General features: G+C 42.6%; 1 protein-coding gene across 1 annotated transcript in view; it reads right to left on the bottom strand.

The window, feature by feature from the left end:
- ACBD6 (acyl-CoA binding domain containing 6) overlaps positions 1-25,049 on the bottom strand; it is a 66,353-nt gene extending 41,304 nt beyond the window's left edge. The window contains exons 1-3 of the mRNA XM_075833136.1: positions 24,666-25,049; positions 13,797-13,861; positions 8,670-8,766 (exon numbers count right to left, since the gene is read on the bottom strand). Coding sequence (XP_075689251.1) covers positions 8,670-8,766; positions 13,797-13,861; positions 24,666-24,881 — 378 coding nt within the window. The 5' untranslated portion in view covers positions 24,882-25,049. The remainder of the gene's footprint in view (positions 1-8,669; positions 8,767-13,796; positions 13,862-24,665) is intronic.
- Positions 25,050-25,086: the final 37 nt, after the last annotated feature.

Here is a 25,086-nt window from a genome sequence, read left to right as displayed (position 1 = left end):
ATTACCTAGCACACTATTTGGGGATGGGTATATTATGGCCAGTCCTGAAGAAGTCAGGACTGTTTCCTCGCCGTTTACTGCTACTTCACAAATTGACTGTTCAGGTATGGAGGGCGGCTAAGGAGAGATCTCACTACCACGGCCTTAATCCCACGGTGCCTCTCTGGGGGAACCCCATGTTTTCTCATAACTCTTTGCTTACGGATTCTTTGTTTTAGTTTTCACATGGTGTTGACTTTGTGGGATGTGAACAGCGATGGGACTCTTCGATCATTTACACAGATACAGGAATTATACCACATACCACACATCATTTTACAGACATTTGCAATTAAGGCACGCTCTCCAAAGACAGTTTCTGGGTATATTATACCCAATGTCTGACTATCCCTTGATTGGCATATTTGTAACACAAGGCCCCAGGGGCATCATATCAGCATTATACACATATCTTTTGGGACACAAATTGGACTCTACACAGTTGGTCTCTGAGACTAGATGGAGATCTCTTATTCCAGGTATATCTGTGGAGGTTGGGGGGGGGGGGGGAGCACTGGCATCTCCTGCAATTAACAATCATATGACTCCACTATACTTTTTACATTTATGCTACTTGACCCCAACGCATCTCCATAAAATGGGAAGACTCCCACACACTAGATGTCATAGGTGTTCGGAACCACAGGCTGACTTCTGGCATCTGGCATGGGACTGCTCATATATTAAGTCATTCTGGGAGGATGTAATATCAAAGTTGTCATCTCTTCTGGCGATCCCGCTGCCTTACACCCCTGAGGTTTGTCTTCTGGGCTTATTAGATGAGTCGATATGGTTACATTATACCAGGATCTTCCTTAGGGAATCATTATTTTTGCTCGAAAAGCTATTGCGATCAGATGGATGGGAGATAGACCTCCTACCTGTGCCCAATGGATACAATTAATAAACGCGACAATTCCATATGAGAGAACGGTATATACTCAGAGGCTGTCCCCACAAATTCCAGGGGATCTGGGATGTTTGGACTTCCTCTGAGATAATGGGGAGCGGGCCTCTCCTCTCATCTTTAGGATTGCTGAAGTGGCCAGTGTTTGGGTGTGGAAGGGGTCCCGTTGCTGTACATGACTGTTTCACGAAATGTGTTGCTACTTTCGTATCCTATATACAGTGCTCTGCTTAATGCTCAGGATGTGATAATGATGTGAAGTACGAAACTCACATGTGCGGAAGTTCAATTAAACTATGTTCTACTAAGTTTTTCCATACAATATGTATTAGATTTCTATGTAATATCCGGATTTATGCTGTGCACTTTACATATATGTGAGATTGAGTATTGTTTCTGGAGTGACCGGATACTCTGTTTCTTATCTCTTCATTGTATTTTATTTAATATATGTACACATGATGTGATGCCATTATTTCTCTATTGATACACTAATTGTATTGTCTTTATTGTACAATAAAAAGAGTTTTAAAAAAAAAATGATCCAATATACTTTTCTCCATTAATTCCTCATGGTTTTCAAGATCTCTGCTTGCGGTCATGAAGAACATTCATTGTTTACTCCCATGGATAAAATCCGGTCCATGGTCATGTGATGGACACACAGGTGCTGGGATCGTTGTTTCTGCATCTTGTTATAGCAACTCTGACGTCACTATGTGCTCTCCTCCTCTCTATATAGAAAGTTAATCAGTGATTGAATGTAATGACCTTTTTAATCAGTTTGACGATCCAGCCATAGATTAATCCTCTGTTCTAGCTGCAGGAAGGCATCATGCAGCAGTAAGTGATCGAATGTTAATCTATAAGGTTGAGGCTGAGAGAGAGATATATCTATATCTCTCTATGTGTATTGTACCCCATATTACAGACCCCAAATAAAGCATTTTTTTTTTTTATTATTTCATTTTTTTGCAATGGATTTCATTGGCAGAAAAATCCAAAATTATGGCTATAAGAATGTGCAGGTAATTGCTGTTAGATGACATTTTAAAGGTTTTTATAGTCATGACCTGGTGCCAGTAGAAGATGGATAGACGTCCTTTAGAAATATACGTGGCCCCCATGAACAGGCCAATTTACAATGAATTATACAGATATTTTTTTTATCAGATGAGTCTTCTGGTCTATCTCTACTCTGCCAACAGCTACCAGTCCCATAAAACTAGAGTAGTAAACATAGTTTGGATTAGCTCCGATTACAAACAAACTAGCTTAGTAGGTCAATCAATTCGGGTTTCTAAATAAATGTATCAACGTCTTGCTACAAAAAAAAAAAAAATACACACACACACACACACACACATATATATATATATATACACACACACACACACACACACTTCAATATGAAATATACTTGTTTGCAAATGTAACGAAGATTTGGAAATAAGATTGGTCAATAGAAAATAACAGCAGAAGTCAACGGACTAAAAATCTAATTTCGAATCATAAGAAATAAGAAATCAAACAGAAAGGACAGTATAAGAAAAAGAAAAAAAAAGGAAAGGATTCTACTGCCCCCTGCAGGTAACCAGAACTACGGGTTTCATGAACATGTTTGGAGAATACTTACAGACAGTAATTTCGGCAATACAGTAAAAAGCACAAGTGAAAATAGTCGCACTACACAGTTCTACAATAAGGACGATTACAAGATGTGCGCCATACGTCACACGCCATATTTTGCTGTATACCTCAAGACATATGTGATCTACAGGATTGGCAAATTCCCTGCTTTGTTTGGTGCTAGAGCACCATTTAGAGGATACAACTGGTACTGCAGATAAAGAAATAATTACAGATGATCTAAGAGCAGGATTAATGGGAAAGCTTCCTACAAAGTGGCCAAAGGTTAATACAGTAGGAGAATTCAAAACCACTTTACACCAGGACACGGCTGTCTTGTAGATAAAAAAAGGCCAAAGACCAGCAGGGTCTGAAATCTGAAGCGGAGCACTGGATTCTTTGGTTTACTGTTTGTGGAATAATAATATATGCAGGGTATCCTATGGGCTTCATTCACACAGCGTTTACTTACACTTTTGGTGTACTTTTTGACTTATATAAAGTCTATAATCAAATATGAGAAAACACTACATATATACAGTTTTTGGTTTGTGATTTTTTTTGTGGTCAGTGGTGTTTTTTTCAAAATGCTGCATGCTCTGGGTATGGTGCTTTTTCTGCAAAACTTCAAGAACACCAGGAAAACCGCTCAGGGTATGTTCACACGCACGGTTTTAAGACGTAGTTAAGACGTGGTTCTGGAGTTTTACGCCTCGAATTACGCCTGAAAAAACGCCTACAAACATCTGCCCATTGCTTGCAATGGGTTTTACGGCGTTCTGTTCCCACGAAGTGTAATTTTACGCGATGCTGTCAAAATACGGCGTGAAAAAGAAGTGCATGTCACTTCTTGGGACGTTCTTGGAGCAGTTTTTCATTGACTCCACTGAAAAACAGCTCCAATAACGTCCGTAAAATACGCAGCGAAAAATACGAGTTGCTAAAAAGACGTCTGAAAATCAGGAGCTGTTTTCGCCTGTATTTTCAGACGTATTTTGCTAAGCCGTGTGAACATAGCCTTATACAAAACACCATTAATAACGCTGTCAAAAAGTGTGTGTGAAGGAGGTCACAATGCTATGAAAAGTGAAACGGTGGCTACTCATGCTCTCTAAAAAATAATAGATATTTCAGTGTACGGCTCAAACATCATTATTATTTATCTAAATTTAAATGTATCTATTTGTAAGACAGATAGTTATACTACATAAAATAGTTACTAGTTAACATCCCCCATATGTCTACTTTATGTTTGCATCGTTTTTTGAACATCCTTTTATTTTTCTAGGACGTTACAAGGCTTAGAACTTTAACAGCAATTTCTCACATTTTCAAGAAAATTTCAAACGGCTATTTTTTCATGGACCAGTTCAGTTCTGAAGTGGCTTTGAGGGCCTTATATATTAGAAAGTCCCCATAAATCACCCCATTTTAAAAACTTCACCCCTGAAAGTATACAAAACAGCATTCAGAAAGTTTCTTAACCCTTTAGATGTTTCACAGGAATTAAAGCAATGTAAAGGTGAAATTTACAGTTTATTATTTTTTGGCAGAAATTCATTTTTAATAATTTTTTTTTGTAACACAAAGTTTTACCAGAGAAACGCAACTCTATATTTATTGCCCAGATTCTGCAGTTTTTAGAAATATCCCACATGTGGCCCTAGTGTGGTAATGTACTGAAGCACCGGCCTCCGAAGAAAAGGAGCACCTAGTGGATTTTGGGCCTCCTATTAGAAAATATTTTAGGCACCATGTCAGGTTTGAAGGGCTCTTGCGGTGCCAAAACAGTGGAAACCCCCCACAAGTGACCCCATTTTGGAAACTACACCCCTTGAGGAAATTACCTAGGGGTATAGTAGGCCGTGAAAATTAAAATCTACTTTCTTTCAAAGAAAATGTAGGTTTAGCTAATTTTTTCTAATTTCCACAAGGACTAAAGAAGAAAAAGCACCACAACATTTGTAAAGCAATTTCTCCCGAGTAAAACAATACCCCACATGTGGTAATAAACGACTGTTTGGACACACGGCAGGGCTTAGAAGGGAAAGAGCGCCATTTGACTTTTGTAGCTCAAATTTAACAGGAATGGTTTTCGGAGGCCATGTCACATTTGTAAAGCCCCTGAAGGACCAAAACAGAGAAAACGCCCAAAAAGTGACTCCATTTAGGAAACTACACCCCTTGAGGAATTCAGTTACGGGTGTAGTGAGCATGTTGACCCCACAGGGGTTTCATAGATTTTATTAGAATTGGGCAGTGAAAATAAAAACAATCATTTTTCTTCAATAAGACGTAGCTTTAGCTCAAAATGTTTCATTTTGTCAACAAATAAAGGAAAAAAAAAAAAGAACCACAACATATGTAAAGCAACTTCTCTGGAGTACGAAAATACCCCATATGTGATCATAAACTGCTAATTGGGCACAGAGTAGGGCTCCAAAGGGAAGGAGTGCAGATTTTGCTGGATTGGTTTCTGGTCGTTATGTTGCATTTGCAAAGCCCCTGTGGGACCAAAACCCCCTAGAAGTGACCCCATTTTGGAAACTACACCCCTCAAGGTATTTAGTGAGCATCTTAAACCTGCAGTTGCTTTGCAGAAATTAGTGTGCACTCGATGTTGCAGGGTGAAAATTTAATTTTTTCCATAGATCTGCCAATATGTGGTGCCCAGCTTGTGCCACAATAATAAGACAGCTCTCTAATTATTATGCTGTGTTTCTTGATTTTAGAAACACCCTACATGTGGCCCTAATCTTTTGCCTGGACTATCGACAGGGCTCAGAAGTGAAAGCGTACCATGCGAAGTTGAGGCCTAATTTGGAGATTTACAAAGTATTTGCAAACTACACCCCTCAAGGCATTTATTAAGGGGAATAGTGAGCATTTCCACCCACAGGTGTTTTCCATAAATGATTGCGCTGCGGATGGTGCAAAGTAAATTTTAATTTTTCCCTAGATGCGACATCCGTAACAAATCAGCGATCATGTTGCTGGGGTGCTAGTGCCTAAAAAACCCTCACGTGCTGCGGTCCCTATTGAGCACAGCATCTGAGGGGTTAATCGGCCGGATCGGAGGCTAGCTCCCGTCCTGGCCGTTACATCAGGGTGTCAGCTGTAACATTCAGCTGGCACCCGGCTGTGATGGTGCGGGCTCAGCTCCTGAGCCCACACTATCACCGTGACGTAATAGTACTGCGCTTTGTGGGAAGCCCTACCCGACAGCACTGTATATATACAGTGGATGTCGGGAAGGGGTTAATCATATAATGCTTTGTAAGAGCAATTAATTAGGTCTATATGTATCTACATTCTCATCCATAAATGTAACACATGGAAACAAAAAATCCCTCGCTGGAGCTATAGATCTCCAAGGTCGGCCCAAAATGTAATAAAATACATCCTTAAATGACAAAGTAGAGGAATTGTACTCTCTTGCTGTCAGTCCTTCATAGTTTACTTCCAGAGAATAGAAACCAGTCCTCATCATATGTTAACACACAGGTGCTCGGCCACGAGAGAGATCTCTGATAACTGTAATGAGCACGTGTGTGGTGATCACATGACCAGGACAGATTTTCATCCGCAGGAAGTAAACTATACATGTTACTGGGGTTGTCACGATACCAGAATTTGGACGTCGATACCGATACTTCGTGTGGTATTGCGATACTTGATACCAAAACGATACTTCAGAAAATGGAAGAACTTTTTTTTTTTTCTGAAGTGAGGCATGAGGAGTGATACATTTTGAACGTCCATGTGCCCCACATTAATAGTAATTAACCCCATCATGTTCTTCAGTCATAATGGACAACATTGGGTTAATGTATTAGGTACATGATGGGGTTAATTACTATTAATGTGAGGCACATGGAGGTTAAAAATTCATAATACCTCGTGCCTCACATTAATAAGTGAAAGAAAGCGGTTTTTATTTTATAACAGCTTAAACATCATAAATGACGCTATAAATTTGTTATTACGGCTGCGCCAATACCAAATATGCGTATATTTTATATATTGGAGACTTATTTTAATGTATTTATTGTAAAAAAAATGTGTGTGTATAACTTTTTTTTTTACATTTTTAAACTTTAATGTACTGGCATATATCTATATGCCAGTACATTAGCCTGTGTACTGATAGGGCATACCCAAGTATGCCCTAACAGGAAATATGGTCAGAATGCCCTTCAATGGACCCTGGGCTGTCTGCCCATATATGGTATGTCCCTTGATTGCGTCACAGGAATTCTCCGTGACGCGATCCAAAGGGCATAGCCCCCTCTCATTTTCAACTTGAATGCTGCGGTGAGCTTTGATCGCAGCATTCGGGGGAATAGCGGCGGAGATGAGGTTTCTCTGATCTCCGCCTTTAGAGCGGGGCTGCGGCTGTGTAATACAGCCATTGCTCCTGACAACAAGTGTGCGCGCACGGTCCGCATGAGGGGATGCGGCCGGTGCTGCACTAATGAGCGGCGGCGTAGGCACTGAAGACAGAACATGGGGGTGTTTTGCAGAGCGCCCGTCATGTTCAGTCTTCAGTGCCGGTGCTCATTAGTGCAGCGCCGGCCGCATCACCTTCTGCTGACCGCGTGCGCACACGCTTGTCAGGACTCAGGAGTGGGGCAATGGCTGTATCACACAGCCGCAGCCCCGCTCAGACTAAATTCATGTGTTACAATACTAAGCTGTGCGGCCACACAGCTTAGTATCGAAACACATGAATTAAGGGTATTGAACCGTTTAAGGGTGCACGGCATCGAAACAGTATCGAAGTTTCGATGCATCGTGCAACCCTACAGGTTACAATTCTCAAACTGCAAGCAGAGATCTCGAAAACCATGAAAAAATATTACACAAAGGCCTGCATGTATTAATAACGGAGTATTTTGCATCAATTTAATTGCAGAAGGTACTTGTCGTTAAACCTAAGTTATTAAAAGATGAACGCCTCTTAATAAATGTGGTGCATTTGGAACGGTCTGACCGTTTGGATTTCTTTTTCAACAATCAGAAGCCGTACGTTTGCATTTTTTTTTTTTTTTAGCCTTTGATAAAGGAGTCTAAAAGGTCATTTACAGCTTGACCACACCCACTTTCTTGCTGGTTTTCTTTTTTGGGTGTGAGCAAATTTAGATGCCACATTTTAACCTGTGAGAATTCTGTAAATCCTGGCGAAACTGAATTATAAACGTGCAGCTTTCTAATATTCAATAGCCCCCAACATATTATTATGCGATGAACAAGCAATATTTGCTGAAACCAGAACACCCCTTTAAGGCAACAGCTTCAACTTTTTGGTACGTGTTTATAGCGCCACTTATCTTGTGTTTTGGCTATTGCAGTTATTTTATTGTGAGGGGCAGAAGTTACATTGGTGTGGTAGCAGTGTCATTTTGTTCGGCTTTAAAACTGTAAACCCCCCCCCCCCACCCTCCTCACTGTAACCCCAGCAGTGAGGAGGATATTAAATGGAGAGGACGTCAAGCGTGCGCTGCCGTTCTAACTATGGTTTATGGAACAGACGTGAACAGCCGAGCATTGTACTCACCTGTCTCAGTCAGTCCCATAGACTTTTATTGGTTCGGCACCGCACATGCTCGTTCCCGCTCCATTCAAAGCGCTCATCAGGAGTACGGGACCCCAGTTCTAGTGATCAATGGGAGTCCCAGCAATCAGACACTTATCATTTATGCTGTGGATAGGTGATAGTTAAAGTTAATTCTGGGAATACCCCTTCAAACCTATTCTAAGTAAGGCTGGAGTTCCATAGAGATGTGGGGTGCAGTGTTGTTACTAGCAACATCACATTATGTTGTAGACAAAGAATTACATCACATCTGTCTCCAAGGGAGATGCAATGTGATGGGACACTATAGCCCTGGTTCAATGCCTCCTGGACAAGTATCATTAACAGGACAAGCAATCTGTCCCACTGAGAAACCACTTGGGAAGGATAAATTGTGTAATGTGACTGGCCCTCCTGTTGACGACCACATAGAAAGTAATCACAGGCCGTATGAAGCCACAAGGCAGGAGGTTGTGCTCGTGTATAGAAGATAGAATTCCAATTACATTCATACTGCACCTTTGGTTTCCAGTCCGGATCTAGCTTTTGCACAGTTTCAATGTAATCTCGCATGGCCTGCTGACCGCTGTAATCGCCCATAGACTTCCACGCTTCCCTACAAGAAAAAAAAACAAAACACAATTTTAAAAATGAAATGGCAGAGTAGAAATAGAAGCTTAATTTAAAGTAAAACTAAGGCCTCATGCACACGACCGTAAAAACTCCTGTTATTACGGGTCGTAATTACGACCCGTAATAATGGGCTCATAGACTTCTATTGGCCGCGGGTACCTTCCCGTTTTCTTACGGGAAGGTACCCGTGCCGTTAAAAAAGATAGAACATGTCCTATTTCATTCCGTAATAACGGCACGGACAGTCCATAGAAGTCTATGGAGCTCTCGTAATGACGGGTGGCTACATGTGTGCACCCGTCATTACGGCAGCGTCGCTAAGCGACGTCAGTAAATAGTCACTGTCCAGGGAGCTGAAAGAGTTAACTGATCGGCAGTAACTCAGCACCCTGGACAGTGACTACCGATCAGAATAAAAAGAGCAACCTGTAAAAAATAAAAACAAAAGACGTTCATACTTACCGAGAACTTCCTGCTTCCTCCAGTCCGGTCTCCCGGCCGTTGCCTTGGTGACACGTCCCTCTCGACATCCGGCCCGACGTCCTGGCCGTCCCTGGATGACGTTTCAGCCCATGTGACCGCTGCAGCCAATCACAGGTCAATCACAGGCTGCAGCGGTCACATGGACTGCCGCGTCATCCAGGGATGTCGGGCTGGATGTGAAGAGAGGGACGCGTCACCAAGACAACGGCCGGGTAAGTATGAATTTCTTTAACTTTTATTACAGAAAGGGCTGTCCCTTCTCTCTATCCTGCACTGATAGAGAGAAGGGGCTGCCGATTAGTGCAGTGCTATTTTGCCTAGGGATGTCACGATACCAGAATTTGGACTTCGATACCGATACTTCGTTTAGTATTGCGATTTCGATACCAATTTCGATACTTTTGCCAACAGTAATAAAAAAAAAAAATTCTTCCGTTTTCTGATGTGAGGCGCGAGGTGTGATGATGAATTTTGAACGCGCCTCACATTAATAGTAATTAATACATCATGTTTCTCAGTCATAATGGGTTAATGTGCGAGGTACATGATGGGGTTAATTACTATTAATGTGAGGAACATGGAGGGTAAATTCATCGCGCCTCGTGCCTCACATTAATAAGTGATAGAAAGCCGTGTTTATTTCATTTTTTTACAGCGTACACATCATAAAAAATGCAAAAAAATTGTTGTGCGCGCCATTACTGAATGTGTGAATATTTTATGTATTGAGACTTATTTTAATGTTTATTGTAAAAAAGGTGAATGTGTCTTTTTTTTACATTTAACAATACTTTGTTTTTACTTTATTTTTAAACTTTAATGTACTGACATATATCAGATATGTGCCAGTACATTAGCCTGTGGACGGATAGCACAAAGGCAGTTGTTAGGACATACTTGGGTATGTCCTAACAACAAGAAATATGGTAAGACAGCCCTGGTGTCCGTCAATAGACCCTGGGCTGTCTGCCCATATATGGTATGGCCCTCGATCGCGTCACAGGAATTCCCTGTGACGCGATCCAGGGGCATCCCCCCTTCTCATTTTCTCCTGAATGCTGCAGTCAGCTGTGATCGCAGCATTCAGGGGAATAACGGCGGAGATGAGAGGTTTCTCTGATCTCCGCCGTTATAGAGCGGGGCTGTGTAATACAGCCATTGCCCCGCTCCTGACAGGAAGTGCGCGCGCGGTCAGCATGAGGAGAAGCGGCCGGCGCTGCACTAATGAGCGGCGGTTCAGGCACGGAGGACAGAACATGGGGGTGTTTTGCAGAGCGCCCGCCATGTTCTGTCTCCAGTGCCGCCGCTCATAAGTACAGCGCTGGCTACATCGCATCATCCTGACCGTGCGCACATGTTATCAGGACTCAGGAGCGGGGCTGTGGCTGAATTACACAGCCGCAGCCGCGCTCCCATACATTCATGTATTACTATACTGAGCTGTGCGGCTGCGCAGCGAAGTATCGAAATACAGGAAATAGCGGTATCGAACCGTTTAGGGATGCAAAGTATCGAAACAGTATCGAAGTTTCGATGCACCGTGCATCCCTAATTTTGCCGCCAAAAACGTGCCCGTAAATACTGGTGCAAAACGGGTCGAATACGTGTGACACCGGACCCGTATTTACGCCAGTATTTACGGGTGGGAAAAAATACGGTCGTGTGCATGAGGCCTAAGATAAAGCCTACAGATCTATTCCAGAGAGTCAAATTTATAGACAGGAGGATTATATGCATCTTACTTATTAATTCAAGGATACGTGGACAAATATAATCTTTGAATGGACCGGTCACCTCTCCGGACATGTCTATTTTAGTAAATAATTGTATTCCACATGAAATAATTCTAGAACATCTTTTCTTAGAACTCTATGTTGTCCAGTTCCTCCATTATTCCTCTTAGAAATGTATAAATAACTCGACAACAGTTACCAGTTGGGGGTTTGTCACACAAACTGATACTGTCCAATCAGTGCTCATGGAGTGAGACTGAGGGGGGGGGGGACGACGACACACTCAGTTGTCAATTTACTCAAATTTCTAGGAGGAATAACAGAGGAATGTCACAGCATAGAATTCTAAGAAAATATGTTTCAGAATGGTTAGTTCATGGGAAATACAAATATTTACTAAAAAAATACATTTCAGTAGAGGTGGAGTATGGTTTAGCTGGATTGTTCTGGACATAGTTTGTCTTGCCACAATCACTTCCAAAAGAGTTTTGCATCATCTCTGAGTTCTACACAAATTAATCAATCCATGATGCAGCGTGATAAAGATGCAGAAGCTCAAGATGAGCTGTTGCTTAGAGATCTTTTAAAAAGTGTTACAGAAAATTTTTCCCACAAAAAATAAAAAAAATAAAGTCTTGGTATTCGGGAGAAGGAAAAAGCAGCCCCATCGGAACCAATACGGCTGACAACGGTAGCTGGCGGACAACTACTTCCTGTCCCAGGATCAAGTTCTCCTTCCTGGTTGGAGGAACATTTTAAAGCCTCACGCACACATCCTTGTCCTTTTATACGGTGGCAAAAACACGGATCCGCAAAACACGAACTGCACAGACCACACACGGATGATGGGCGAGACAGATCCAGAAAAATGGCAGGAAAAGGATCTGCTCCGAGTTTCATGGATCAGGTACACGGCTTAAAAAAATAAAATAATGGTTGTGTGCATGGCCCCATACAAATAAATGGGTCAGTGTGCTAACCGTTAAAAATAAAAACGGATCCAAGTTAGGAAGGGAATAGCAAAACACTGGCTGGATGCGGAATCACCCTCAAAGCAAGAAATTATAGGGGCACTTAACTCTCAGGTTCTGATGGAATATAGGATATACTCCAAGAGGAGGTCCAAGACTAAGTTTGAAAAACAATGGGCTAGGTGGATTGATCACTCTGGGTATGCTTCCTCGGAACTAATGACGCTACGCGCGCTGGTTTCACTCTAACTGATCCTGGGGTTCAAGGGAATACTAAGGGCGCGGGGGGCACGGGAGCAGGGAGGGCAAGGTCACACATTCAGGAATAGAGCTACTGACGGTTGTGAACATGCGGGGAGTGGAAGTGAGATGGGGAGTGGAAATGGGAAGGAGATAAAGAAGCTTGTAACGGGAGGGCCGGCTGGGGGATACAGGGGGGAGCTGGGGGGAAGGGAATGTTTTGTTGGAAAGAAATAATTGGGTCTTTGGAAATATGCTTTCACAATGTATGAGAATGTATAATGACCTGTACTGATGTGAAGTTTGTTGAATAAACTTGAACTGATTAAAAAAAAAAAAAAAAAACGGATGGCACACTGAAGAAAATAACTGGTGTGTGCAAGAGCCCTAAAGGTCACACTAGATGATGGAAGGCATAGCATATTTGCAACAAGCATTGATCCTTCCCCCCATAACATTTGCTGAATGTATATAAAACACCACTTCCTTCAAGCAAATTACAAAATAGCTGGCTCCACAATATCATTTATAGGTTGTCTTTATAAGTGGTACTTCAATAGCATGAGGGAATATTGAGAACAATACGAAATTAATAACAAAACAAATTAAATAGGGAACGTAAATGAAAATGTAACAACCTGAAATTAATTTGGCTTTTGGAAATTAATTAAATGGAAGCTATAATTCAGGGTGAATGAGCAATTCTCTTTTCAAATGGACCTGTCACAATGAATTAACCTGACAGAATAGATTTTAAAAAATAGGCTGACGATTCAAAGCACTACTCATATTCCAATGGTGACTGGATTCTGGAAAGTAGAATGTTCTTTTTTTCACACTAAAACCAGAACCCAATACAGGCATGATGAAACGGTCACTGGAGGCCAACGGTCAAATGAGCCTTAAAACTGCCGCCTAACTTTTTGGATTGTTCTCGGCTGCTGTCTATGCAAGTTCTATTGCCATATTGCCTATGGGCGGTGCGAGGTAGGGAGATTGTCCTTTTTTGCAGTGGTTTCCACCTCTGACCACCCATTGAAATCAATGGGAGGCAGAAAAAAGCCACGGCACTTGTTTCTGAGATTTTTTTCTGCCTATGGAACAGGGCCTTAATTGTGTTTTTCCTGTTATTCCTCTTGCAAATATATAAATAAACTGACAAAATGACGAGGGGGAATTGTAACACCCAGTTGTCAATTTAATCCTTGTAGAAACTTATGAATTACAGAGGAACTACAATGCAGAGTTCTACAAAAAAATGTGTTCCAGAATGGTTATATTATGGGGAATATAAGTAATTACTACAATAGACATGACAGGTCCTAGCATCATATGGACCTCAACACCCCATTGACTGTTATCGACAGGATTTTCCAATTTTTGCAAAGGATTTCCTTGCCAGTTTTATTATTTATTTCCCTGGAGTGAGCTAGGATACACCGTCTCGGCTGAATAAGCCCTGACGTTGTGTTTTCCATAATAAACTGATGCCACGACGATGTGGCATCCGTTGGTCCAAATGATCAGCGTGCAAAGCTTTTACGTTTTAAAAAATACATTTAAATAGTCAGCATTCATTATCTTACCATTTTTGCCTTCCTTCAAAATCAAAGAATCCTGGTTTTGATGTTGTGCACTTTCCAACCTTCACCTGTCAAGTACAAAACAAAGTCAGGTACGAAGCATACGATAGGAGTTTCAGATAAGAGTGAAAACAGCATGTTAGGACAATCGTAGCTCCCAACTTTGTGGGAACAGTTTGGTGTTTGGCCCTTTTCGGTACCAGCAGGACTGTACCTTAGTGCACAAAGCAAGGTCCATAAAGACATGGTTGGGTGAGTTTAGTGTGGAAGAGCTTGACAGGTCCGCACAGAGCCCTGACCTCAACCCCATCCAAACACCTTTAGGATGAACTACAAGGGAGATTCCAAGCCAGACCCTCTCCTCCAACATCAGTGTCTGACCTCACAAATGATCTTCTGGATGAATGGGCAAAAATTCCCACAAACTCCAAAATCTTGTAGAAAGTCTTCCCAGGAGTGTGGAAGATGTTTCAGCTGCAAAGGGGAGAACAACTCCATATTAATGTCTATGGATTTAGAAGGGGATGAAATAAAATCTCCTGTAGGTGGAATGTGCTGAAAACGGCCAACTCCTTCTTTCCTTTTACTCTACCTGTGTGTCATTATAGTGCTGCCAATTTCTGTAGATCTGGCATTATATTCATGAGCCACAAGTCTTCGGATGAACAGTGCTATAGATCTATCACAGATAGAAGAGTGGAGCAGTGCATTGTATTGGGATCCCCAATTATTCAAAACAATTTACAAAACTTCCACTAATGAGTAAGGCTCTGTTCACATCTGCATTGGGGTCCCGTTCTGACGTTCCGTTGGAGGTTTCCGTCAGAACGGGACCCTGAACAGACACCGACAGAAACCAGAGGTTTCCGTCTCACATCACAATTGATTCCAGTGGTGACTGAGCTGGTGCCCATGTTTTCCATTTGTCTCTGTTGTGCACTGGATCCGTCGTTTTGCCGGAAGCAATAGTCGACTACGCTATTGCTTTCGGCAAAACAACTCATCCGGTGTACAAAAGAGACAAAACGGAGACCAGGGGCACCAGCTCAGTCACCATTGGAATCAATTGTGATGGGAGACGGAAACCTCTGGTTTCCGTCTGTGTCAGTTTGTGTAGGTTCAGGGTCCCGTTCTGAAGAAAACCTCAGACGGAACGTCAGAACGGGACCCCAATGCAGATGTGAACAGAGCCTAACTTATGAACATTGTGAAATGTTGTTAGCTTTAAACGATAAGATAACTACAATGGTGAGATGATTCCAACCCATTAAAAGGTGTTATCCGGGCAATTAAAATTGATGGCCTATCCTTAGGATAGACAATCAATATTAGATCGGTGGGGGGTCCGACTGTTGGCACCCCAGCTGATCGGCTGTTTGAAGGGGCCTCAGCCTCTTCCTTTTTATGGTTCTCCTCTCTGTTCGTACTTGAACGTGACATTACATTTGTAGCGGCCATGCAAAGTATTGCACCACTGTCCCATTCACAGTAGAAACAGTGGCAGGAATGAAGGGAAAGAATTGCTCGCATGAGCGCCGCGGCTGCTTCAAATAGCTGATCAGCGGGGGTGCCGACAGTCAGAACCCCACCAAATATTGATGGCCTAATCAAATGATAGGCCATCAATTTTATAACCCGGATAATCCCTTTAAGGATTGAGCCTATTTTGGCCTTAGGAACCGCAGACAATTTTTTTGTTGTTTTGCATCACTGCCTTTAGAGCCATAACATGTTTATTTTTCTGTGGCTGTAGCTTTAAGTTGTAGCGTTTTTTTTATTGCAGGAGGAGATGCAGTTTTCAATGGCACCAATTTGGGGAACATAAAACTTTTGTTTTCTGTTTTAAGTTAACACTTAACCGTGCGGCATAAATAGCTCGTTAGTTATAATGTTAGATATAATTGTAGATATTATTCTATACGTTGTTTATTTACAAGCACAACTCCCAGCTGCAGACAGTCATTGCACTTTTGGAGTTATAATTACCCAATAGGTGTAAAGTCACAGGTTGCAGAGCCGTAATGACAGCAATGAGGACAATTGCTTTATTTATTGGCAGCAGGGTGGCTCAGTGGTTAGCACCGTTGCTTTGCAGCGCAGGGGTCCTGGAATCTGACTAAGAACCACACTACATGGACAAAAAGTATTGGGATACCTACAGGAGCATTTTAACCCATAGGCATGAATATGGAGTTGGTCCCTCCTTTGCAGCTAAAACAACTTCCACTCTTCTGGGAAGACTTACTACATGATTTTGGAGTGTGGGTGGGAATTTTTGCCCATTCATCCCAAAGAGCATTTGTGAGGTCAGACACTGATGTTGGATGAGAGGGCCTGGCTCACTCAGTTCTAGTTCATCCCAGAGGTGTTGGATGGGGTTCAGGTCCGGGCTCTGTGTGGGCCAGTCTTGTTCTTCCACACCAAACTCACCAACCAGCCATGTCTTTATGGACCTTGCTGTGTGCACTGTGGCACAGTTATGCGGGAACAGAAAAGGAACAAACCCCCAAAACTGTTCCCACAAATTTGTAATCTACAATTGCCCAAAATATTTTGGTGTGCTAAAGCATTAACCCCTTAGTGTCTAAGCCTGTTTTGGCCTTCAGGACCAGCCCCATTTTTGCAAATCTGACATGTGTCACTTTATGTGGTAATAACTCCAGAATGCTTTTACCTATCCAAGCGATTCTGGGATTGTTTTCTCGTGACATGTTGTACTTTATGATACTGAAAAAATGTTGTCATTAAATTCAATATTTATTTGTAAGAAACGCCAAGATTTAGAGAAAATTAGCAAAAATTAGCATTTTTCTAAATTTTAATGTATTTACTTGTAAAACAGATAGTAATACCACACAAAATACTTACTAGTTTATATTTCCCATATGTCTACTTTATGTTTGCGTCGTTTTTTGAACATTCTTTTATTTTTCTAGGACGTTACAAGGCTTAGAACTTTAGCAGCAATTTCTCATATTTTCAAGAAAATTTCAAAAGGCTATTTTTTCAGGGACCAGTTCAGTTCTGAAATGGCTTTGAGGGCCTTATATATTAGAAAGTCCCCAGAAGTCACCCCATTTTGAAAACTGCACCCATCAAAGTATTCAAAACAGCATTCACAAAGTATTTTAGCCCTTTAGGCGTTTCACAGGAATTAAAGCAAAGTAGAGGTGAAATTTACAAATTTAATTTTTTTTCTTCAAAAATTCATTTGTAATAAATTTTTTCTGTACCACAGAAGGTTTTACCCAAGAAATGCAACTCAATATTTATTGCCCAGATTCTGCAGTTTTTAGAAATACCCCACATGTGGCCCTAGCGCGGTCATGGACTGAAACACAGGCCTCAGAAGCAAAGGAGCAACTAGTGGATTTTGGGCCTCTATTTTATTAGAATATATTTTAGGTACCATGTCAGGTGTGAGGAGGCATTGTGCGGCCAAAACAGTGGAAACACCCCAAAAGTGACCCCATTTTGGAAACTATACCCCTCAAGGAATTTATCTATGGGTATAGTTAGCATTTTTAACCCACAGTTTTTTTGCTAAATTTATTTGAATTAGTATGTGAAGGTGAAAATCTACTTTTTTTGTGAAAAAAGGTAGCCATTTTTAATTTTTACAAGGAATAAAGTAGAAAAAACACCCCAACATATGTAAAGCAATGTCTTCCGATTATAGCAATACCCCATATGTGGTAATAAATTGCTGTTTGGACCCACACCGGGGCTTAGAAGGGAAGGAGCGCTATTTGGCTTTTGGAGCTCAAATTTAGCTGGAATGTTTTTGGGTGTCATGTCGAATTTGCAAAGCCCCTGAGAGACCGAAACAGTGGAAGCCCCCCAAAAGTGACCCCATTTGGGAAACTACACCACTTAAGGAATCTATCTAGGGGTATAGTGAGCATTTAGGCCCCACACGTCTTTTGCAGAGTTTATTAGAATTAGGCCGTGAAAATTAATATCAACATTATTTCCACTAAAATGTTGAATTTTTTCAATTTCACAAAGGATAAACGAGAAAATGCACCACAACGTTTGTAAAGCAATTTCTCCCGAGTACGGCTATACCCCACATGTGGTCATAAGAGTTTTTTCATTAGAAAGTAATTAACCCTTTACGAACCGATTCATGTTTTGCTTTTTCGTTTTTCCTCCCCGCTTTCCAAGAGCCACTACTTTTTTATTTTTCTGTCAATAGAGCGGTGTGGGGGCTTATTTTTTGCGGGACGAGCTGTCGTTTTTATTGGTACCATTTTTTGGTACGATGCCATATCGGTGGACATAAACGGCTGTTTGGGCACGCTGTAGGGCTCAGAAGGGAGGGACGCCATTTGGCTTTTGGAGCGCATATTTTGCTTGGTAGTAGCTCTGGCGTTTTGCTGGTATTTCAGTTTATAATGTTGGGGCACATGTAGGCTGGGCAGAGTACATCAGGGGCATAAGAGGGTATCATAATGGGGTAAATAAATAATAATCCACAGATATGTGGCCGGTGTCGCACTTATAAATGGCGCCCGATCTTATCCACTTTTGGAACACTCTGCACATTTTGCATCGCCATAATCTGGGAGCCGGAACATTTTTTATTTTTTCACCACCGGAGCCGTGTGAGGGCTTATTTGTTGCGGGACAATCTGTAATTTTCATTGGTACCATTTTGGGGTACATGCGATTTTGTTGATCACTTTTTATTCAATTTTTCGGCAAGCAAGGTGACCAAAAACCATCAATTCTGACAATGATTTTTATTTATTTTTGACGGCGTTTACCCTGGGCTATAAATGATTATTATACTTTATTCTGCGGGTCGGTACGATTACGGCGATACCATTTGTATATACGTTTTTTTATGTTTTGCAGCGTTTGAGCAATAAAATAACTTATTTAGAAAATAATGTATTTTCTGTGTCACTGTATTCTGAGAGCCATAACTTTTTTATTTTTCAGTCAAAAAAGCTGTGTAAGGGCTTGTTTTTTGCGGGACGGGTTGTAGTTTGTATCGGTACTATTTTGGCGTACATGCGACTTTTTGATCACTTTTTATTACATATTTTGTGAGGGGTGGTGACCAAAAAAATAGTGATTCTGGCATTGTTTTTCGTTTATTTTTTTTGCGGCGTTCACTGTGCGGGAAAAATAATATTATAGTTTTATAGTTGGGGTCGTTACGAACGCGGTGATACCAAATATGTGTACTTTTTTTTTACGTGTTCATTTTTTTTTCCTATAATGAAAGACTTATTATAGGAAAAAAAGCAGTTCTTGTTTATATCACTTATAACTTTTATTTTTACACTTTTTTTAAAACATTTTTATTCTTTTTTTTACTTTTTTCACTTATCCCACTAGGGGACACTTAGACTTGCAGCTCTGATCGCTGCTGGAATACATTACACTACACACGTAGTGTAATGCATTCCAACTGTCATTGTGACGTGACAGTCACACTGACAGGAAGCCTACGACGACCACCCTCGGGGTGGTCCTCATAGGCTTCTGTACATGGCAACCCGGAAGCCATTGTCTGGCGTCCGGTTGCCATGGGTACCATCGCCAGCCCCCGTGATTTCACATGGGGGCTGCCGATCGGCGCTAAAGACCTTAATTGTGGCGTTCAAAATCGAGCGCCGCAATTAAGGGGTTAACTGCCGATATCAGCGGCGACAGGCCGCTGATAGGCAAAGGGGAGAGCAGGGCTGACACCCTGCACAGTTAACCGCCGCTGCGGTGTAGCGCCGCGCGGCGGTTAACTGTCAAAGCACTGACGTAACTGTACGTCAAGGTGCGCAAACTTACTGCTCACCATGACGTACAGTTACGTCATGGTGCGTTAAGATTTCACTTCAAGGAACTAAGGGTCCGACCCCTGAAATACAACCTCATAGCATTATCCCTCCTCCACCAAACGTTACAATTGGCACAATGCAGTCAGGCAAATAACGTTCTCCTGGCATTCACCAAAACTCATCCATCAGACTGTCAGATAAAGAAGGGTGATTTGTCACTCCACACAACACATGTCCACTGCTCCAGAGTCCAGCAGCGACGTGCTTTACACCACTCCATCCAACGCTAGGCATTGTGGTATAAAACGTGCATGCAGCTGCTCGGCCATGGAAACCAATGCCATGAAACGCCCAGTGCAGTTTTTGTGTGCGGATTTTAATGCCACCCCGCTCTGTAACTTTTCATATAGTGTAAGGCCTCAAGCACACGACCGCATTGGTTTTGCGCAAATTCACAGGTCCGTAGCGGTCCAACCCTTGCTGTGCATCCATGTGTCATCCGGATTCACAACAATTCATCAGTATTGGTGAATCCGCAAATGCGGATCGTAAAATGACTCGTCCTAAGTTTTTGCGGTCCGCAATTGTGGCCCCCGCACCGTCCGCTTAAAAAAAATACGGTCGTGTGCTTGAGGCCTAAGTAAATTTGAGAATTTTCATTTAGGCTATATAGACATAGATAAAAAAAAATATTCACAAGCAGCATCAAAGCTGAATGTCACATAGCGTCAGATGACTAATATTCTGAAAATGTTTATTTTCTCATGAAGATTCAGGTCAGGTGGGCGAACTCATCACAGAGGTCGGAGGTCATAGTTCAGCATTCCTGACGATCCCTGGCCACTGTCATGTGACTTGCTTTAATACTACCTGTATGACTATTAGCCTGCCTGCTGATTGTGTCCTACATTGCCCCTCTAGTGTATGACCTGGAGTGTTAAGAACGCTCCTATTCTGTGATTTTGGCACAAACCGGTCCCGTTTTCGCCCTCTCCTCTGCTGCAGCATCCAGCACACTGCACCGATCTGCATCACTACAGCCGCTGCATCTGCCATTGGCTTCCATTTACCGTGATCCTTATACAGAGTGCATTCAAGTCTTCAGACCCTTTCAATTTTTTCACATTTTATTGTGTGGAGGTCTTGTCCTAAAATAAAAATCACGCTTTCCACATCATTCTGCACTCAATACCCCATAATGACAAAGTAAAAACAGAATGGTTAGAATTTTTTGAATAATTTTACATTTATTAAAAATGATAAACGCAAACTTCGCATGGAATAAGTATTCAGACCCTTTGCTATGACACTAGAAATTTAGCTCTGGGGGCTCCCATTTTTTTAGATCATATTTGAATTGTTTCTACACCTTGATTGGAGTCACCTGTGGTAAATTCATTTGATTGGATATGATTTGGAAAGACACACCCCTGTTTATATAAGGTCTCACAACTGACAATGCATATCAGAGCAAAAACCAAGCCATGAGGAGGAAAGAACTGCCTGTAGAGCTCAGAGACCGGATTGTGTAGAGGCAACGATCTGGAGAAGGGTACAAAAACATGTCAGCAGCACTCAAAGTTCCCAAGAGCTCAGCAACCTCCATAATTTTTAAATGGAAGAAGTTTGGAACAACCAGGACTCTTCCTAGAGTTGGCCGCTCCACCAAACTAAGTAGTCGGGGGACAAGGGTCTTGGTAAGAGGTGACCAGGAACCCAATGGTCACTCCGGCTGAGCTCCAAAAGATCATGTGTGCAGATGGGAGAAACTTTCCACAAGGTCAACCATCACTGCAGCACTCTACTAATCTGGGCTTTATGGCAGAGTGGCCAGAAACAAGCCTCTCCTCAGTAAAAGACACATAACAGCCCATCTGGAGTTTGCAAAAAAGCAACTAAAAGGACTCTCAGACTGTGAGCAACAAGATTCTGTGGTCTGATGAAGCCAGGATTGAACTTTTTGGCCTCAATTCTAAGCGTCATGTATGGAGGAAACCAAGCACTGCTCATCACCTCCCCAATACCATCCCTACAATGAAGCATGGAGGTGGCAGCGTCACGCTGTGGGGGTGTTTTCCACTGGCTGGGACAGGGAGACTGGTCAGGGTTGAGGGAAAGATACTGGGCCAAAGGTTCACTTTCCAACAACACAATGACCCTAAGCATACAGCCAAGACAACACAGGAGTGGCTTAGGGACAACTTTGTGAATGTCCTTGAGCGGCCCAGCCAGAGCCCTGACTTGAACCCAATCGAACATCTCTGGAGAGACCTGAAAATGTCTGCCCACCGACGGGCCCCATCCAACCTGACAGAGCTTGAGAGGATCTGCAGAGAAGAAAGTCATAAAATCTCCAAATCCAGGTGCGTAAACCTTGTGGCATCAAACCCAAGGAGACTGGAGGCTGTTATTGCTGCCAAAGGTGCTTCCACTAAGTACTGAGTAAAGGGTCTGAATACTTATGTCAATGCAAAATTATGGTGTTTCCTTTTCAATAAAATAGCAAAGATTACCAACGATCTGTTGTCACTGTCATTCTGAGTGCAGAATGTGGGAAAAAAACCGGCATTTATTTTAGCACAGGCCTCAACATAACAAAATGTGAAAAAATTTAAAGGGTCTGAAGACTTTCCGAATGCACTGCAGTAACCCTGGTAAGTGGTTCTGGTAACATACTTACAGTACAGTCTGGATTATAGCACCACAGTGCTACTTGCCGTTTTTAGGGCATGCTCAATGCTTATAGGGATTTTTGTGTTTTTTTTTTTTTTTTCAACTGTCTTCAGAAGACAAAACCGGGCCACGTAAAAAGATTTTTTTTAAACACGGTTTAAAAAAAATAACTAACTTTCCTGATCTAGTAGTGGCCCAGCAGCCACATTGTACATCCACGTGTGTTTTACATGCAGACTCAGAATTTTCAACTTAATTGAACACAAATTATCCAGGTTAAATCCAAGGTAATTGTTGTGCAGACATTTTTTTGCACCATAAATACATACACATTCTGCATTGTATGAACTTTATCATTAAAAAGGGGTTGTCCAGTCCTAACAAATTGATGGCCCATCCTCAGGATAGCTGTTTTGAGGGGCTGCAGCGATCATACGAGCGCTGCTTCCCCTTCGTTTCCTTTACTGCTCACACTGTGAATCGCCGACACACTTGTAGCAGCAGCTCAAAGAATAACATCCCTCACCCGTTCGAGAATGGGAGAAGGCTGTAAGGCCTTATTCACACGAATGTGTTATACGCGCGTCGCACGGACCTATGTTAGTGAATGGGGCCGTTCAGACTGTCAGTGAATTTCACGCAAGCGTATGTGCCCTGCGTAAAACTCACGACATGTCCTATACTTGCCCGTGTTTCGCGCAGCACGCACCCATTGAAGTCAATGGGTGCGGGCAAATCGCGCACGGCACACGGAAGCACTTCCGGGTGCCGCGCGTGATGCGCGCTACAGTAGCAAAATAAATAAATGAATGAACACAGAAAAGCACCTCGTGCTTTCCGGTTTGTAAACATAAAAACAGAGTCATAATGATGCCGGCTGCGCAAAAATCACGCAGCCGCGCACCCTATGCGGATGACACACGGACCTTTTGCGCACGCAAAACGGACACGTCTGTGTGAATAAGGCCTAATACTGTGAACCACCACTACAAGTGTGCCAGCGATTCACAGTGTGAGCAGTAAAGGAAATGAAGGGGAAGCAGCACTCGTATGATCGCTGCAGCCCCCTCAAAACAGCTGAACGGTGGGGGTGCCAGGAGTCGGACCCCGACCGATCACATATTGATGGCCTATCCCTTTAACAAAACTTAATAACATGCCTTACTTGTTATATTACAAACATACAGCTTGCACTAATGAGGTTTTCCCATTAAAGGACATCCTGGCACATAAATTAGACTTCAATCCCATATATCCTGAGAGCAGGGGGTGAACGGTACCGCTATACACATGACTGTAGCAAGCACCTGTGCCAGATTCTGCCAGCTAGGACTGAGTGCCCGGTCTACAGCATTACACACACAGAAGTATTACAGATCTGAAAGACGGCACCCGTAGAGGTCTATAGGGACATACTGTACTTCCATATGCTTTTTATGGCAGTATTCTCCAATACAAGAACTGGTTATATAGGAGAATATCTCCATAGCATACGGAGGTACATACAGCGGTTCATGGACAGCTCTGTAGTACAGGGACGTTGGGACTCTGTATGAGCACTTAGGGTATGTTCACACAGCGTTTGTCAAGCTGATAAAAAAAAATCTGCCTCTAAATTTCGGTCAGGATCTTGGAGGCGGTTTTTTTTAGGCTTTTCTTTTGGTTGGGAACTTTATTCATCTGTACAATCTGCTAGCGTTTTTATTCCCCAAAAAAGCGTCAACAACAGTGTCGAGCCGCAAGGCAATATCTTTTTCTGCCTCCAATTTATTTCAATGGAGGTTCAAGAAAGGAATCCACCCCAAGATAAAGCAGGACGCTTTTTATTTTGAGCAAGCAGAAAAGAAAAAATAATCCGTCTGGAAAAATACCTGGGGTGGTTTTTTTTTTGCACTAATTCCAACACTGAAAATCAACGTAAAAAATAACGGTGTGTGAACAAACCCTTAATCTGACCGCCCGCCCCCAAATATAAATCAGTCAATTACACACGTTGTATAAGAAAGATTTAGAAAATTGGGTCACGGCCTCTTATGAACTTCAGGGATTCTAAAGTGATCTCTGATGTGCAGCCACCGACCGCTACAGCAAACTGGGAGGACCAAAAAAAAGAAGCAATAAGTTTATAGGAAGACTGGCACTGCAGAGGGGTGCCATGGAGACTGGAACTGGAGAGGGGGTGGCACTGCACCTGGCCCTGCTTGGGGTAGCACTTCATCTGGCACCACTGGGGGGGGTGGCACTGCATCTGACAGTGTGTGGCATGTGTCTTGCACTGCTATGGGGGCACTGAAAAATCTGGCATGGCAAACAAAGGCCCGGGTCCTTATGTGTGATGTTATCTGGACATGGCTGAGCCGGTAAGCGGTGAACGGAGTGAGGGGGGCCGTGGACTCAGCGACAGGCTCATTACCTGCTTGTACCTGGCATACAGGTAGAGAAGCTGCTGCGTGGACGCCACATGGGCCAGTTTCTGGGCATGCTGAGCCGCCTGCTCAAAGTGGCAGCGCAGCTCCTCGTCCTCCTCCTCCTCAGCCCTCTCCTCCAGGAGGAAGTCCCCCAGCTCTCCGTAACCCCCAGAACAGGCCTCTCCAGAGCTCGAATCCTCCAACACCTCAGGGGACGCCATATCTGGGACTCAGAGAAGCTCTCCGTACATAGCCGGCCACTGACACCGACCTCCCGTCACAGCCCCGGTGTGTGTCTCGTTATCTCCACACAACCAGGATGCTCCGGCTCTCACTGACGTCCTGATGGTTTAAAACTGCCAGCAAGCACTACGCATGCGTGAGAAAAATGTTGTACCATACTGAGCATGCGCGAAAGGAGGTCTA

Source organism: Rhinoderma darwinii, chromosome 7, assembly GCF_050947455.1.
Source record: "Rhinoderma darwinii isolate aRhiDar2 chromosome 7, aRhiDar2.hap1, whole genome shotgun sequence".
NCBI classification, from domain to species: Eukaryota; Metazoa; Chordata; class Amphibia; order Anura; family Rhinodermatidae; genus Rhinoderma; species Rhinoderma darwinii.
Note: the sequence above shows the minus strand (reverse complement) of the source record. Positions and strands in the feature narration are given on the sequence as shown.